The 18411-nt window shown below is 41.5% G+C and overlaps 2 protein-coding genes across 2 annotated transcripts; both read right to left on the bottom strand.

The window, feature by feature from the left end:
* Positions 1-2079: 2079 nt before the first annotated feature.
* On the bottom strand, positions 2080-6199 carry LOC115375319 (kelch-like protein 40a). The gene is made up of 6 exons (XM_030074736.1): positions 5078-6199; positions 4765-4925; positions 4299-4406; positions 3483-3668; positions 3085-3234; positions 2080-2233 (listed from the first exon to the last, which is right to left on the bottom strand). Exons 1-6 carry the CDS (start codon positions 6197-6199, stop codon positions 2122-2124), a joined length of 1839 nt encoding a protein of 612 aa, XP_029930596.1. The 3' UTR covers positions 2080-2121.
* A 994-nt stretch (positions 6200-7193) lies between these two features.
* hhatla (hedgehog acyltransferase like, a) lies at positions 7194-16766 on the bottom strand. The gene is made up of 13 exons (XM_030073688.1): positions 16469-16766; positions 14981-15110; positions 13452-13519; positions 13240-13353; positions 12443-12463; positions 12017-12211; positions 11376-11585; positions 10527-10698; positions 9762-9906; positions 9545-9580; positions 9234-9435; positions 8968-9109; positions 7194-8569 (listed from the first exon to the last, which is right to left on the bottom strand). Exons 2-13 carry the CDS (start codon positions 15084-15086, stop codon positions 8427-8429), a joined length of 1554 nt encoding a protein of 517 aa, XP_029929548.1. The 5' UTR covers positions 15087-15110; positions 16469-16766; the 3' UTR covers positions 7194-8426.
* Between the last annotated feature and the right edge of the window lie 1645 nt (positions 16767-18411).

Here is an 18411-nt window from a genome sequence, read left to right as displayed (position 1 = left end):
TTGGCAATATTTAATCCAAGGCCAAAGTCAGAGTGACATAATAAGGCAAAAGGAGTAGTTTTTGCTGCAGTTTAAGACTTTGCAGGTCTGAAAAATAACTGATGAGGTGGTTTATGATACTAAGTAGATTACTGAGGAGGAAGTGGGTAAACTCTTACATATTTCCAGAACTATTAGACTGAATAGTGGGTGTACTCTAAAGCACAAGAGAAAGAGACGCGTATACTTTATTTACCTGTGCACACCCTCCACTGAGATCAACAAATCCAAGCTGGCCTTCGAGAAAATGAGGAAAATAAACCCGCAGAATCCAGTTCACCCTCGCGTTACTCCAACACAGAATACTCTTCGCGACGGCCAGTGTGACTTTACTGAATCAAAAGGAAATGTGACTCTTGGCCAGCAGTTTCCATCTGCTGCTAAGCAATAGATGGATAGAGCCTCAGAAGAGCAGCGCACTAAAAGAGGGAATATATTTATTAAACAACTGTGTTACACAAGAGGACACAAAGCACTTAACCTAATGGCCTATGTTGCTTATATCCAGGGGACCAATGGTAATGATATTAACATTTGTGCCGGGCTGTGCAGCACTCACGTCTGCATCAACAACTGTCACCAAGGCAAGGATCTATAGCACAACCAGCCAATCGGCCGTTCTCAGCCTGCCTGTGACAGTTTTATACGGGGCATACACTCGGCTGAATTACTGCCGGATAACATTCCAGAGGAGAGGCTAAAGCCCTCGCTTGTCAACTTTATCTCAGATTACAGAGGCTTTTAGTTGTTTCTGAGTGCATGATCGCTCAGCAGACACTCATTTTTAGTGTCCGTGCAACTAATGCACCAGATGTATTCAGTTATTAGTCCACAAAACGCTCATTCTTTGGTTCCAAAGTTCAGTGAATTATGAATGTGGTGTCAGTGATTAGCTTCCACAGTTGTTGTTGTTTGCATAACTAACATTGTTGGTTATCTCCTCTATTCTAAAACTATCACTACTGTATATAAATATATATTCTCAAACTGAATATATATATATAAATTACTGTACCATATTGTGGTGTAATATGATTCATCAAGCTAAATGACAATCTGCATGATGGTTGTTACCTCCCTCTCTCTCTCTCTCTCTCTCTCTCTCTCTCTCTCTCTCTCTCTCTCTCTCTCTCTGTGTGTGTGTGTGTGTGTACAGTGTTGTTTTCCAGAGTTGAAATATTTACTGCCACCAGACAAGATATTTCCAGATATTCCCAATATTTACCAGCAGTGACAGTGTCAGGTTTTGTGTTGGAGTCACAAAATTGGAGCATAATGGAGTATAATGTTTACTTTATATTTTTCCCCTTTCGTGTACAAGTGTACATAGGAACTGAAAGTACCTCAGACGAAATGTCATGCATAAATGTTGTATATGGTGAAACTGTACATATGGTTGAAGAATAGGTTTTATTATGTGTTTCAAGGTGATGAGTTGCAGTCCTCAGGTGTCAACTGGAAATGAATGTTTACAGCATATTACTGTATGTTCCCCGGTCTTAGTATTTGCATAGTGTCTATAATGTTGATTTAAGTGTTCCTTATTTGTTGCCATGTAAATGTTGTGTAAATACAGTGCAACACTTTAGACTACTGTACAGTATATTGAATCAGCTGTAAAGATGTTATTGAACAGAACGTCAAATGAATGAAACATTTGTGTTGTCATGAGGCCGTGTGTGTGTGGTTTCTTCTTGAAAAGTGATCCGTCAGCCATCATCTTTATTTGCACTTCATATAAAGCTCCCAAGTAATACATAAAACATAAGAAATATTGTAACAAAACAAAACAAAAAAAAAAAGATGTGCAAGTTGTACTCAAAAATCATTCAGCTTTTTATACAAGAAGTTTGGTGAATCTCATTTATATTGAGTTAACCTTCCTTACTATTCAGAGTTAGCGTGTATCTGTCTCCCCCTGCTGGGAAACATGAGACATAACAACAAGACAGAAATCTTTTTGGCTGCAGAGACCAATTATATTTGGGGTGAACAGTAAAAATACAAAAAAGCCAACCAACCAACCAAACAAACAAACAGTGAACTGAATAATTAATGTGTGTTATTTCATAATCTCCACAGCTATAACTTGGTGAGACGTAGAGTATTGAGACGGACGGGCAGAACAGTTGCTCCCTCTGCGTAGCAAATCTCTCGTAAAATCCCATTCCAGCATTTCTCTGACTCATCATATCTGCGGGAAGATAAATCTTAGATTAGCATTGCCTGGCCACTTCCTCAGAAACATCAACAGGTACTAGTGGGAATTTAATCTCTTTCCCACAGAGGGTGTGACTTGGCATTAAAGATAAAATCCAAACAACAAAACAATTCATTCATCTGTTATTTGTGGGTGAAAAGTCATCAAGTGACATTTTCTGGTATTGGTCCATTGTAATGTGTGGGAAGGTATTTTAGTGAAGTCATGTTTTTTTTTGTTTGTTTGTTTGTTTTTTGTTTTTTGTTTTTTAGTTTCCATCTTACTTCCAAATGAATTTCATTTACGAACCCATACACCTGGGAAACTAGTATGGGCACAGTCTATACAATGATTGCATATATTGCCAGCATCAGGTCCAGAAAGTGCAGTGTGATGAAGAGGTTAGCCTTTGCAGAGTTGGTTGATGCTTTGAAATTCATTGATTTCCTAATTCTTTAACATCCAAAATTACAGGAGCAACATCTAAATCTGGGAACATGTTTTTGAGTGAAAAACACACAAACAAAGCACCCCAGATTCCTCATATCTTGAGTAGTATACGTGTGAAAAATGAACACTAGACCATAAATGGCAACTGAAGGTAAGTCATGAAATGAGATGCCACCCACGCATTGTTTGTTTTCCCATTCGTGTTCCTGGCAAGACCCGGAAGTTCCTCCCAGATCCTTATTCTCATTAAACCCACACTAAACCCTTGTCTAACCGCAACGGCATCTCACCTGTGCCTAAACTCAAAATATTTATAAGCTCCAGTCTAATCTTAACCTTTTGGCTTGGTGGGCCAGTCGCAGCACACATCAAGTGTATTGAGTAGCTGCCCTCACCTCCAGATGTCGGTCATCTCTGTTGGGACGGGCTCCTCACTGGTTTCACTGGGCATCATGGCAAACCCGCCCACAGCGTACAGGAAGCCTCCCATGGAGATCAGACTGAGGGAACTGCGCTCCTGAGGGAACTCTGTGAACTCAGACCACCTGTAGCATAACAGAACAATCCACACACACACACACAAACACACACACATCCACACAGACAGGAAGCGATGACGGCCTTAAAAAAGCTGCTTTATCACTGCATGACACATTGTACTGCCGCAGTTAGTGTATGACCTCTGAACACCTCAGTCGCTGTTATTCAGTGTCTGTATGAGTCATTTCATGACAGAACGGATGCTTCCAACACTGTGATAAATAAAAGCAGTCACATGAAATGAATGTCTCACTTGTTGGTGGCAATGTCGTAGACCTCCACGGTGCTGGTGAGGCCTGAGTCTGTGACCCCCGTCACCACAAAGATCTGCCCGTCGTGGACCGTGACACCAAACAGGGAACGGGCCGTCTTCATCGGTGCCAGGTCCTTCCACTCAAACTTAGTGGGGTCGTAGACACACACCCTCCTCATACACTTTCTGCATAGAAACAGTGAGACATCATTTAAGACGGTGGATTAGATAGATAGATAGATAGATAGATAGATAGAAAGATAGGTAGGTATACTTTATTGATCCCAGACTGGGAAATTCACACGTTACAGCAGCATCATCAATAAAAACAAAAAATTAAAAATTAAAATTAAAAGTATATACAATAGAGACTAAATATGCGAAATATATACACTAAAGACAATAAGGGCTAAGTATATACAATAAAGTAGCCTGAGAATATGAGATGTTTAAGTGTTGAAATGTAAGAAATGTAAGATATACTGATGAAAATAATAAATATGAAAAATGAAAAATACAGATAGTAGATGGTATGGATTAACAGTGTTGCTCTATAATGTGATATCCACAATTACGAGAAGGAGACACCAGCTGTTACAAGATCAGTGATAGCACAAAGTTAACATAAATTATTGGGTTAAATACGTTTTATTGGGTGGGAAAAAATGACACTTTTTATGGATTGGATGCTTTATACTTATGGATGTTGAATGAATAAGCTTAGGTTTTATCCCAAAAGGATAATGCACATCATTACAGGAAGTGGTTTAATTCAACGGTAATATAATGCATGCAACAATCTCAAGTGCCACATACTTGCTCTCTGACTTTCCTCCGATGACATAGACACGCCCGTTGTGTGATACAGTCCCGTGGCCATATACCGCATAAGGCAGAGGGTCAGACTCTCCCCATTTGAATGACCTGTGAGAAGAAGAAAGAAACCGTGATAACCACAACTAAGGATTCTGTATCGCTGGTGATCTAAAAATCTAAGCCAAGGGATCTAAGTTTCACATAGTCTTTTGATACAGTTTCACACATCTATTACAATAGCTGTAGATGTGTATGTAATGACTTCAAAGTGAATATAGTAGAGACGATTTCATTGTTCACTGACATGCATGAGCGTTGCTGACCAAGTTATCGTACTAAGAGAAAGACTGTTTTCTTTTTCCCAATAATAGCTCATTCGGAGAGAGGGTGTTTGCTTTAAAAATGTATAATAAATTTAAAAAAATGTTTAAAAATGTAAAATAAACACAGTCATATCTGTACTTACTGTCTGTCATAGATCATGACTGAGTCCAGGACGTGCTCTCCCTCTTTCAGCTCCTTGCCGCCCACAACGAAGATGGAGTTCTCTGCCTCAGTGAGCCCGAACAGACAGCGAGGGTTGGGAAGCGAGGGCATCCCGAGCCATTCTGAACTTACTGGGTCAAACTGGAGTTGAAGACAAGGAGTTAGCAAAGAGATTCACATGAATTATAAAACTCATGGACATGGGATTCGGGAAATTATTATGAAGTCATTTATCCTCATGTTATGATGTTATACTGACAGTGTTGATAGATTGCACCGGGTTGATAAAATACCTGTAGGAAGTAAGAGCTGAATTGATCGTCTTTGTCCTCCTCATTGTAGAGGAGTCCTCCGGCCACAAACACCTGGTTCTGCTTAGTCACCAAGCTGCAATGGTTCTTGGGGATTTCTGTGGACTCTGAGGCCACAAAGCATTCGTTTCCCACCGGGTCATAGGCCACAGTCCCAGTGTCACTGATCATAAGTATCAAGTCCGTCTCAAACATCCCAAACCGAGGGTTATTGTTGAGGATGGCTGGGAGAAAACCCTCCTCATCATCCCCCACCATACTCTCTTTTCCCCCCTCTGCACCTTTACCACTGCTGGGTTTCCTGGGTTTTGGGAGGCGGCCTCTGTGTGCATCCTTGATGAGCTCCAGCTCCTTCTTGGCCTCCTGGTTGGACCGGATGAATTTGTGATGCTCCACCTTTTCATTGAAGTAATCCAGGGGCATCAGCCTGAAACGAATACAGTGCAACAGCTCCGGCAGGTCCTTTATTCGATCTTTCTCATCACACGCGACCCAGTCCATTAGGGATTCAAACACCACTTCTTCCCGCTCGACATTAAGGGCATCTGAACTGATGATGGAGGCTAATTCACTTGAGCCAAGCTGGAGGAAGTCCTGGTCTCTGATTATAACCTGGAAGCGCTCACAGATGAACTCTGTTGCTGTCACAGCAAGCCTGGGACAGTCCAGCAGCAGCCCCAGCCTGAGGATCGCCAAGCAGTTGCCCAGCACCAGCTTCTCTTGGAGATAGGACACACATACAGAGAAGATGGAGGGGATCTGGTACATATTAGCTACCATGAAGATATCTTGGACGTTCTGTTCTGTCAAGTTGATGTCAGAGGTGTACAAGTACCGCAGGATCATCCCCATAACGCCTGGCTCCACATCTTTGAGGACTATCTCCCGTTTCTTGCTTTCCTCCAGGTCTGACAGAAACATGGCCTTGAAGAAGGGGCTGCTTGCTGCAAGCACGAGTCGGTGGCAGGGAAACTCCCTGTCCTTGATTTTCAGGACACAGTCCACAAACTTGTCGTTCTCCAAAAGGTCACAGAGTCCATCCTGAAGCAGGGTCTGCTGGTACATCCGTGGCTGCTCCATCGGGTCTATGGTCAAGGCGGCCATTTTGTTCTGTCTCCTTAACCCGTTTGGGTTTCCTGGGAGGGAGAGGCTTAAAAGAGGGACACCCTGCTCACTCCCTACAACAGAACAGATCTGCCGCTATTCACAGTGCTACGTAGATCGCTGTGGATAGGCTTGATGGGTAGGCTTCCTGCTGCAGCTGTCTCTGGTCGTCAGTCACCCTGTAAGTCAGGGGGTATTTATAGATAGGCCCCCTCACAAAGCTGAGGAATCCATTTTGGTGGGTTGGGAAGAGGGCCTGTCCACTCTTACACCAAGTAGTCCCCCAGAAACAGCTGAATGACTAAGCAAGAGGGTGATGGCATGTTAAGTCCACCACAGTCTCTCACCGGCCATCCTGTCAGGGTCTTATTACTTTGCTGAAATATTTGCTCTATCACTCTGCTTCCAAGTTTTATTTTCTCTGTAATGTGATCCCGGATTGTATAGGTGAGAGTACACTGACACTGAGGACAGAACAGTCAACCAAAAATGCATATTCATCAGTAACAAACATGTCAAGGAGATTAATGAGTCATTTTTACATGTCCCTTGTTGCCTGAACTTAGTATAGACTCTTGTTTTAGAAATGATGTAAACTTTCAGCTTCTCCGTGTGGAGATGAGTAACTAAAAGAAAAGAACAAATGTTTTCATCCGTTACTGTGTACTGATGGTAATAGATGTTTTGCTGGCTTAGTTATGCCTTTTAATTTACACATCCTTAGACTTTTAATGTAACTGTTTACCCTCAAAAAGTCCCATAGATCGTCAGTGGAGAATAAGTAGAGCTCTGCAGTGAAACTGGGCCATCTTGTGGTGATAGATGGTAACTTGACTACCAGAAAAATAAAACAACCCATTTTTCATGTCGCCATTAACTTGGTGATATGAAAGCATCTTCATATATTTATACAAAGTTACCAGATTATGTGGATCTCCTTACATGGATCTTGTTTATAAGTTGTTTATAAGTGAGCAACATTGACTCAGTCTTGTTCATCCCAACAGGTTTTTATTCTTTCCTCTCCACATTGCAACAAATAAAACCTAGAGCAGAAATTTTACTTTAAACGAAAACCTTAATTCAAGTCAAGTCAAGTCAAACCACTGAAACTTAAACACTTTTAAACAGAAACTTTTCAAGCAGAAAAGGGAATGGCATACTGGACTTCCACTGCCTGTTTCTCTGAGGATGGACTGCACATTTTGGTAACACTGACCCAAATTCCCTGCTGAGCCTATTGCCTTTCATAGTAAACTCATCGTGCCATGCTCACGGCCTGGATCATGTGAGCAGAGGGTGGTGGGGGGAGAAAGATATGCAGAAATGTCACACCTAATCTGCTATGGAAGATAATGGTAGTGGAGTACAGCATACATGCTCTGTTTCCATAGTGGACAGGTGTCAGTGCTTTGGCTGGACTGAACTATAATCAGTTTTTTAAATATAAATAGTGATCTAATAAAGTGGTACCTTCTTATTCGACTTTACAGTGGACTTTCCTATATATTACGACTTTCATTTCAGCTTATTAACAGTATGGCAAATACATTACAATCATCTACATTCAGTGTGGAAGGCAGGAGTCTCCACAGCACCCTATGTCTATTCATTGCACTGCACAAATGGCACCTTTATTTAGAGGCTGTTCAAGTTTAAAAGGACAAAGATTTCAGTAAAGTTACAAGTTGTGATTTTTGGGGGGATGTAAGGCGTCAAAAGGCATCTAAAGAGGCAAAATGACACCGTCAAACTTAACTTAAACAAAAGAAAAAAAGAAAACTGCCTTGGATGTTTGGTACATTAAAAACAAACACAGGAGACATCTGAACAGAACACAGTACAGGAGAGGCGTTCCATTAAAATACTGTATCTTCTTCAATATATGAGCTCTAACTTTGAAAAATATTTGGCAGGCCTACATTTTGTTAAACAATCTCTTGTTAGGATAAAATACAAATACAAAATGCACCATCAGTGGGTTTGTGCCAAAGGACGTGTGGCGATTATCTACAGCAAGTGCACTTGAGGATATTTCACAGTTCAAAATATTAACTTGCTTCTGACAAACAAAAGCAAACACGCAGACTTGAGAACAATATAGGTGCTGCCTGGCTGTTATCGTCTGGTTCAGTAAAGTTCGCAAGACTGAGGATGGAACAATATGGGGGGTGGGGGTGGGGGGTTGCTGAAGATGAAGTCTGTAAAACTCAGTCTTCCTATCTGGTTATTCTGCTTTTTCTTTGCCTCCATCCACCGGCTTCACCGGCTCTGGATCATCCAGCAGTGCTTGTTTTCGCTCCCGTTCCTTCACCAACTGGACGCCACAGTAGGTCACAAGCAGAACCGAAAGGCTTGACATAGGGAAACCTGGGGTGTGGGAGGGTGGGAAGAGGAAGATGAAGGAAAGAAGGATGGGGAAGGGGAACAGGAGGAAAAAATAGGTCAGAAAAGTATGACTTTAAAGGAATGCTGTTTTCTTTGTATTGAGGTCAGAGTCAGAGTTCAGCTAGAGATAATCCTTTCACAGGCCTCTCAGGTCTTGTCAGTGATCCACTGTTAAGATTTTGTTTAATTTATGTGAAGGAAAGCAACACAGAGTAGGCTAAGGTCATATGATCTGTGTCTGCTGGGACTCTATAGGATTCAGTTTCCTCTGAGCTCTGTGTACGGTGGTTTCCATGCACTTGAATCTGGTTCAACTTGAAGTTAAACAGAGGCCCCACTGCCCATGTCAGTTTTTCTTTACTTCCCTAGTAATATCCTACCTTTGAAAATCAGTCTTCTTCCGACTAGTTTGGCAAACTCAAGGCTGTTGAGAGAGAGGACGTTGTAGAGGACGATAGCCCAGAAGTTGGCGGCATTGAATACACCCCTGATCCTTCGTGACATGGCTTCACCCATAGCACGCTGAAGACAAAAGACACCAATAAATATGCTCAGGGATTTGACATGAAATCATAGACTGATGGTTTAAAGTGTTCTCTTTCTTGTGAAAATCCATGTGAAACCATTTTGTCATCATGTTGCCCACCTCAATGGTAGAGAACGGAGGAAGGGAGAAGAACTTGGCCACCCACAGCTCAAAGTTGAGACCAAAGCAGTTGAAGAAAGACCAGATGTACACCACTTCACAGGGTCCAAGCCACAAGGTGGTGATAGCAAAGGTGCAGAAGGTTGCCAGGAGCTCCTTGAAGATCTTGTCGTGATTCTCTCCAATGTAGTCGTAAACATATCTGCAAAAGTTCAGCTCAACTATGATCAAACCAGAATCAATTTAATGAAGAATCACATAGCCACTGTGCCAATTAAGCTTTCAATTAGCCATAAATTTTAAATACTCACTTGCACAGCCAGTCATTGATGCCCCTGTCAAAGTGCCTAGAAAAGACAATAGTTGTTCATGTAAATGTTTCGATAGTACTTCAAGGGAATGGCAAACAAAAAGCTACATGACACATCAGATACGAGCAGGTCTGCCACTCTAATGCACCTCTAAGCTCTTCAGCTGTCATGCTGATGGTACATATTAGGTCAAAGGTGATCGCCTGTTGCCACTTACGTCTCAGCGAAGACATACAGCATGGTGATACACTTAGGAGGCTGAGGAGGATCCAAGTGGTCCAGCCTGGACACAGTGTTGATGACGCCAAACATGACCGCTGCTTTCACCCAGTCATACACCAGGTTGGAGTAGGCCAGACCAGCTGCAAAAGATACACACAGAAACAAAGCAACATTTGTGGAGCATGCATAGCTTTTTTCAGCAGCACCCTTTTTTATATTCATGTAGTTTAACCCATTTATACCTGGGAGCAACTGTACTCACACTGTGTTGTTTTACTGGCGGTATCTTGACACCTTAGCAAATGCACCTTGATTATTTTATTAATTTATTGCATATTGGATGTCCGCTTTTGACACTGCCCACCTCTGAGATGATGGTTTTTCCTTCCTGGCATCATCATTTGGTTTATACAAATAATTTTTAAATTGTGTTTGTTGTAAATTCTCCATTTAAAGGCAGAAATGCATCCGTGAATTCCCTCTGCCACTGAATGTTTGGTTTGGGTCACCCTGCCTTAAAGAGCTGATAACCTTGAAAGCATTTCATTAAACTGTGCTTCAGTGAAGAGCTTTACTGGCCTTGATCATCTAAATGCTGTATCAGAGAGTTTTTTCTTTCATAAAAATGCAGCCTTTTTAAAGATATCGACTCTCAGCATAAAACATTCGCTACTGGCAGCTTCAATACAAAAACATCAGTAACAGTATTAGACCTCAAAAACGCATTTCAGTCAAACCCGGTAAGAAATAACTCACTGACCCAGGGACCAATCAGAAAGCTGCCTGACCAGCTTCATGTCACTGGGGATGGTCAGGATGTAGAGGTAGTGGAAAAAGACGTCCACGATCAAAATAACTCCCAGGTGCAACAAGGCCTGGATGGTGATGTTCCACATCTCCCTCTCCTTACGGATGAGCTTAGTGTTGTTCACCTGCCGAGAGGGTCAAGTATTCACTTTTGGAAATAAGCCATCTCTGTCTTGTAAAATTATATTGACACTGTACCATAGTCATACGTATTATTTGAAAAGATATTGTCTAGGTCCTCAGATATTAAAAGATGATCACTATTATCATTAAAATTAATAGTAGTACTGGTAGTAGCAGTAGTTGCAGCAGTATTACTGATATTTTTAACCAAGTCAGTCCCATTAGATACCAAAAATCTTTAGAGGTGGATGTCGGGATAAAAAGGCAACAGAAGACAAACCATGGAGCATTTGTAAAAGTCAAATACACCGATCCGAAGAAAAATGTTTTTAGTATAGAGATCATAAAAGCTTTGTTCTCTTGTTGTTGTGTTTTATAGGGACAGAGAACAGACTTTCTGGACTGTTAACTTACTGACTTTGACATTCTTATGTATAGCATCTTATATACAGTAAATACATCAGCTATCCTGAAATGGCCTTAAATATACAGCTTTGTCACTGACTGAGCTGGCATGAGGGCAGAGTTGGCCAGTGAGCCTTGCACTACAATGTGCACTTGTGAGTGACAGCTTAAACAAAGGTGATGAATCTCAGTGCTGTTCAACCTACTGCTCGGCAGGCTGCCACTCATTCGGCCTGCATCTCTATTTAAAATCAGTTTAATCTTTGAAGCTCACCTGAGCATGAAAGCGGTCAAAAGTCATGATAGGTCCAAAGAAGAAGAAGGGGAGGTAGAAGTTGTATTTGAGCAAGTCGGCAAATGTGAAGTTTCCATCCTTCTTCTCACAGTTCTCTAAGGCAAAGCTCATCCCGCGAATGATGGAGAAGCCACAGCCTCCATAGAACAGGATGTCTTGCAGGTCGAAAGAACCAGTCACCAAGCCTTCCTACAGGAGGGGCCACAGTGTGAGTCTCAGAAAACACCACTTTCAATCATAAAGAGGATCTCAAGAATCTATCTCAAGGAGTTCAGGATCTATTCCCCTATTCAGACTATAACATCCTGCGGTTATAGTTAATTTAATGCTGAGAGACAGGTGAACAACAACCAGTGTGAACAACACTCAATACGAAGAATCAATACGTACAATTTTTCTTATATAAGACCCTATTCTCACAAAACTTCCATAAGTTAGATGCTACTTATTATGACAATATTATGAACACACTATACGCAAAATGTATGTCACTCTAAAAAGGTGGATAAACTCTTAATGAGTTTGTTGGCATGCCTACTAAAAGGTAAGGTACTCAGTTTTGTTGTACCTTGTGCACTGAACCACTATGGATGCACTGTATATTAACCGGAAATGCTCACCTGCCAGGACTTATATGGCTCCAGCTTGATGGAGGCCAAGGTGGCCAGGCCTGCCAGGAAGCACATCCATTTCCTCTTGACCATGGCGACGCTGTACATTATGATGCAGTGTGACAGAACCAGGGACATGAAGGTCCAGCCCATCGTGACCAGGACTGCCAGGCCACCGTACACGCCAAAGACCAAGGATCTGTGCTGTGGGTGCAGACGGGCCAACATCAGTGCGATGTCATGACAGTCCTGCTGTGCTGTCCATAATTTTATGCAGTACATGTTGAAAGTGTTAGTACTGTAATGCTGCTGTATTCAGGATGGGCTGCTGATTAGACTGTATGAACGTGAACAAATCTACTGTCAGAGTATCAATGATTTAAATGAAATGAAACATGACAAGGGTTATGAAATCCATAAATTTATTGATGTTACCTTACATCCATCTATACCAATCTTCATTGCACGCATGAAACAAGACAGAAAACATGTTTAAAACATATTGAAGTGTTTTAAATATGTGAAAGGAATCATTGGTACACTCAACAGACGCTACCCAGGTCAACACCATTCAAGTCATGCATCAAATCAAAAGTGTGTTAGGCCTAGGGGTGCAAATACATTACAGAATAGAATAGAATAGAATAGAATAGAATAGAATAGAATAGAAAAAACATTTGGGAATGGAAGGAGAGATAAGTAAGATTCCCTATGTATAAATATAATGACAAATTTCAACTTCATTTGTGAGCCAGTATGTCAAGCAGAAATTTGCTCTTTTTGGACTTCTTGAAGATGTTTCTCACCAATTAGAAACTGGAGCCTTTAACAGTCCAGAAACCGCAACATTCAACACATTTATTTATTTATTCATTCATTATTTGTGCAGCCCCAGACCTAATGTTCACATCAGTACAACAGTGCAATAGGGCTTCTATACAGTTTCCATTCCACTGCATTGCCATTAATACATCACACTACCCATCAAACAAAACAAGATGCAAAACCTTGACTGGAGTAAAGCATGTGTCCATTCACATGTATGCACGCGCACACACACACACACACACACACACACACACACACACACACACACACACACACACACACACAGGCATGCAGTTACACATGCATAGTCAGAAAAAGGAATATTTTCTCTATCACCTGCTCACTTTCTCTCACACACACATATGCACACATGCACACACGCAGTCATACATTCACACACAGACCTTGGGAGACAGCAGAGTGAAAATCTTGGCAAAGATCACGTGACCACAGAGAGCAAAAAGGATATGATTGCGGAATGTAGAGAACCACATGACCCATTCGAAGTCCGCAACATCCTGTGGCAAAGGAAGATACATTACTGACAGACAACAAGCACTTAGCTATCTGCGTTTATGGCACTCCAAGGGATAAATGCTATAAAGAACCAACGTACCATTTTCCTGCCAAAGTAATGCCATCCTGGTTTCACACTCCCTTTGAATACCTTCCTGTTTACATTTTCTAAACAGAGGAGAATTTTACAAAATTGTCAATATAAAAGATATCAGATACTGTGTGTATGTCAATGAAATGTTAATATTCCACAACTCATAGCAGTACATTGTAAAGCTTTTGGGCTGGTTAGTTCAGGTTTTAGACAGCCTTAGTATTGTTTTTTTATATGACCTGCTGTGACGCTTCCTGTCATCTCTCTGAGCTGCTGTAATTAGTTATGTAGGTGCAGTTCAAGCAGGTTGAGTGTATTTGTTAGATTTTTCGCATAGCGCGCTTGAGGTGTGAGAATCAGCCTATTCAACAAATCCAAATATTACATAACATACTTAACCAGAAAGCATTTTACTTTCGCAGACACCATCTCTAATACAATCACAAAGCCTTAATCTTTTTTTTTTCCAGGATATTATGTCACAGCATAAAATAAACAAAATGATTATACTTGGTGATGTTGTGACAGATATATAGACTACAGCAACAGCTTCAATTTACAGTAGTCAGGTTCTCAATACCACAACGGCTCCTACAAGCTTGCCTGATTGCGCTAATGGCCATGAAAAAGGATATTAAAATGTGAGGGTCACTCAGGGAAAGCCTCTTATTTCTGGGAAAACAGCCAGGCTTCGATTGCCAGTACACAGTATCACTGCAGCGTGCAGCCTCTGGCATAATAAATGCCTACAGAGCAGACACAAGTGACCATTTCAGGATATAGACAGTGAAGCTACAGCGGGGGAGCAGGACAGAATAATGAGTGACAACATGACCCCGGCCAGGCCAATCTGACAGAGCTGACTGTGACAGACAGTACCATCCGCCACATTACGTAATCCATCATTCAGCCCATTCAGATCAATGTGCAAAGAGGCTGGCTGCAGTGTTTTACTGTCAGAACATATGGAAAATACTGGCAAAAGCACTACAGCTTGTCAGGATGAAAGGCCTAGGAATAATTGAGTGTGTTGATGTGAAGCGTGGACATTGTTCTGCCAGTAACCAGAGAGATATCTTCATTAGGAAAATCATTATCTCTTAAATGGACCAGCTTTAATTAGCCTTTGTTATAAAAGGAATATGCAGGAATTCTTTAGGGGATCTCCCTTTAAATCCAGCAGATGAAAGCTGCTCTAAAATCACTTCTACAGCAGTTTTAGGTTAAATGACAGAGTAATGTTGCAAGGATATGAGGTCTGATTTTGATACGCCACACCAACAAATTTCCAGTGCCAATTTTTCAAATGTGATTTTTCAGCAGGTGTTGAATTGCTTGTCCTCTCATGCAGCGGATTTGGCTGTGGCTGAGCTGTTCAAACCTACCTAAAAGTGATCAGTTAAATCTAATGGGAGAAGATTTATAGAGACATTGGCACTGTGCTGATTTTTACACTCTTGGAACTACATTAACACTTGATTTTGCTGTGGATAATATACTATCCTTTGACATCTGTTGACGTGTCATCCACTCACCACTTGAAGCTTCAGATATCCAACTGCCTGCCCAAATCAAGGCCATGGACAGTACAGCTGTGTAGAGATACAGCTCATATTTGGGGAGGGCGGCCTTGATCCCCATGGTGAATCTCTATTCACAGGAACCCTGCCGGGTTGAAAAGCGATCAGTTACACAATATTAGAACTGACAGAGTACAAATAGTACAAGGACAAAAAAATAGATAGATAGATAGATAGATAGATAGATAGATAGATAGATAGATACTTTATTCATCCCGCAGGAAATTCAGATTTTTTCAGCAGTATCCACAGATTACAGATTAAGTAAATAAAAAAAAAAATAAACAAAGAATAAGATCTAAGTACAACAGAATAAGATCTGAGTACAACATAATAACCTAAGTACAACCCAGTGTGCAAAAAGCAATGTGCAACAAAAAAACAGAAAAAACCGTGTGCATGGGTGTATAAAATGTGCATAGAGGTAGGTCAATGTGCAATGTGAAAGCATTTTTTAAGGGTTCTTGAACAGAAATTTGTGGCGCAGTCTTTTAATCTCTCAAGAAAATTCGTTTCATTTGGAGGTTTCATACATCCAAAATAAAAAGTTATTAATAAATAATAATAGAAATTTGGACAAAATGTGAATAAAAAACATTACACACTAAAGGGATTGTAGCACATATTTTGCATGCTGGTGTGTTTGCTAATAAACATTGCTCATGGACTATACTGACTTGGCTCACTTGGAGTGTCCTGGCGTGATGCATCACACCAGTTTTTTTTTCATAACAGTGCACTGCAAACACAGCTTCCTTACTCAGAAGAACCTCGTCACCACCGCCCACAGAAACACATTTTGCAAACACAATCATATATGAATGTGCGATCCCCCGTCCCAACACAAATCAGCACAACAAATGTGTTTTAATGGAGTGATATTTTTCTACTAAACCTTGAGGAGCGACGGGGCACGGACTTAAATAGGACTGCAGCGCTCCTGCTCCTCGGAATCAGCATCGTCAGCTGCGCAACCCTACCTCTCCTTCCTATTATAGCCCTTGCAGTTGGTCGGCTATACGGCAGGGCAGCTGCAGTGCTATGTGATCTGAGAGACGCTGGGGACTCACTTCACAGAATAATTAGCACTGACTGGAATGACCAAGAATGGTGCATCGCAGTAGGAAAACACCGCAAGATAGTTTCCAGTGAAGAATAAGGCACTTGAAAGTGGTTTAGTGTGTGTGCTGCTGCTGTTGCCGCAGTACAAGTTGGTGAAGTTAAAGGAGTTGGACTAACAAGTCCTGCCAAGATGTTCCCCTGCCCAGGGAGGACCACCAGCCAAGCGTCCTGCATACAAATTAAAACGCTTTTGTCTCATTACAAGACTCACTCGCCGAGCCTGGCAGAAAAAACACCGGCTCTTTGCCTATAGTTGTGTGTTATTATTGAGCCCTGTGCAAATTCACAAATAAGGTAAAATAAATTACTTGTTCTACTAACCTTGTGTCCACTTCACACTGTCGCTGTCAGGATGAGGGCGACAGGGTTTTCAGCCCCACTCCTCAAAATGCAAAATTAAAAAAAGGGAAAGGGGGGCTGGTGGTTTCAGCAGGTTTTCTAATTCATCCGTCTTGTTTAGTGGGCTTGCCGCTGCAGCTGCCTGTGATCGCCAGGCTCAGCCACTCAGGATGGAGCGGACTCAACGAAAGGAGGGGGGAGATATATTTATCCTTCTGTACTCCACCGCAGTGAGGGGTGGTCCGGACTGTGTCCATCAAAACAACACTGGGACAATGGTTCAAAATGTTCAGAATGAAATAAAGTAAAGCTACAGCATCAATCGTTTACATTGAAACATCCGCAGTGTAAATACAACACATGACTGCTTACTCTCAAGTCAGTGCCCACCTACGAAAAAGACCAATTTTATCACAGCAAAACTGTACATCCTGTAAGAATATAGGCTAATTGGACTGTACTGCCATACTAGAAGAGATAAAATACCATAGGTCACTGTAAAGGTATTAACTTATTAACTTATTAGGCCCTATTTTGGAGGACATAATGCTTCTTCAGTGTGGACCCGCGTCTTCCAATTATCACGCTCCAATTTGTGATAATAATGTGTCTCATGCTAGCTGAGGAATTGTAGAAAAATAGGCTACAGCTTTTTAAAAGTATTATTTTGGCATAAAGCCAGACTCAGTAGCCTAATATTCATAGTTATACTGGACTATTCACTAATGATTATGTCAGCAAGCGCAGGCACGCACACGATCTCTCGCACTCACACACACACACACACACACACACACACACACACACACTCACTCACTCACACACACACACACACACACACACACACACACACACACACACACACACTCACTCACTCACACACACACACACACACACACACACAGACACACACAGACACACACACACACACACACACACACACACACCCGCTCTCTCTCTCGATCTCCCTCTCTCTCACACACGCACACGCACGCGCGCGCGCGCGCGCGCACACACACACACACACACACACACACACACACACACACACACACACACACACACACACACACACACACAGGGATATCACAAAACCACTTTTACCCGCACAGTCACATTGGTTTTCGTCAGGGCGCAAACACACCATAACCACAACAATTTGTAGTTTATTTGAAGAAATGCAATAGGCTAACTGAAAAATAAACCGAAGCAGCGAGCTAGAAACCATCTCCTCCAAAACAATGCGGTGAGCCGATACCGTGACTATGATTGATTACAGGCATCGCGTTTCATCAATGTGAAGTCGTGCTGCATTTGGTGTCCACTTCTTCAACCACTAGGTGGCGCCCGAGCTCTTCTGAAAACACCAAAGAGAGCACATGAAGCTGTTTGGATCGAGGGAATTGTTCTCTGCTTATTCAGTGGGCTTTAATGCGTGCTTTGAAACTTACCCGTGTTACACAATACACAGAAAAGTGTTTAATCAAATTAAATGTGTGCTTTCTATTTAAGTGATTACTGAGAAGTTGTTGTGTGTACTTGGAGCAACATATTTGGAAAGCTGCCTCCTACCAGCTGCATGTGTTGAGTAATGACAAAAAATCCCCCCTACTATCAATGGTGTGTCTATACTGGATAGAAAAAACACAAATGTTTTTAATAGAAATAATCTTGAGCATATCACTACTCCCATTTGTAAGTACAGATGGGTATATTTCAATAGAAAATAATGGAAAACTGTGTTTCTGTTAACTCATAAATATATAATTCTGAATAAAATAAAGGAGTCTCTGTTTAAGATTGCACACAGGTAGCATCCTGTTAAAGCTAATATTTGTAACTTCTTCCCAACTATAAGCAACAGATGCACCTTTTGTGATTGTGAGGAGGGGAAACTATTGAACATTTTTAAGTAGATTGTGTCC

This window comes from Myripristis murdjan, chromosome 17 (genome assembly GCF_902150065.1).
Source record: "Myripristis murdjan chromosome 17, fMyrMur1.1, whole genome shotgun sequence".
Lineage (NCBI taxonomy): Eukaryota > Metazoa > Chordata > Actinopteri > Holocentriformes > Holocentridae > Myripristis > Myripristis murdjan.
Note: the sequence above shows the minus strand (reverse complement) of the source record. Positions and strands in the feature narration are given on the sequence as shown.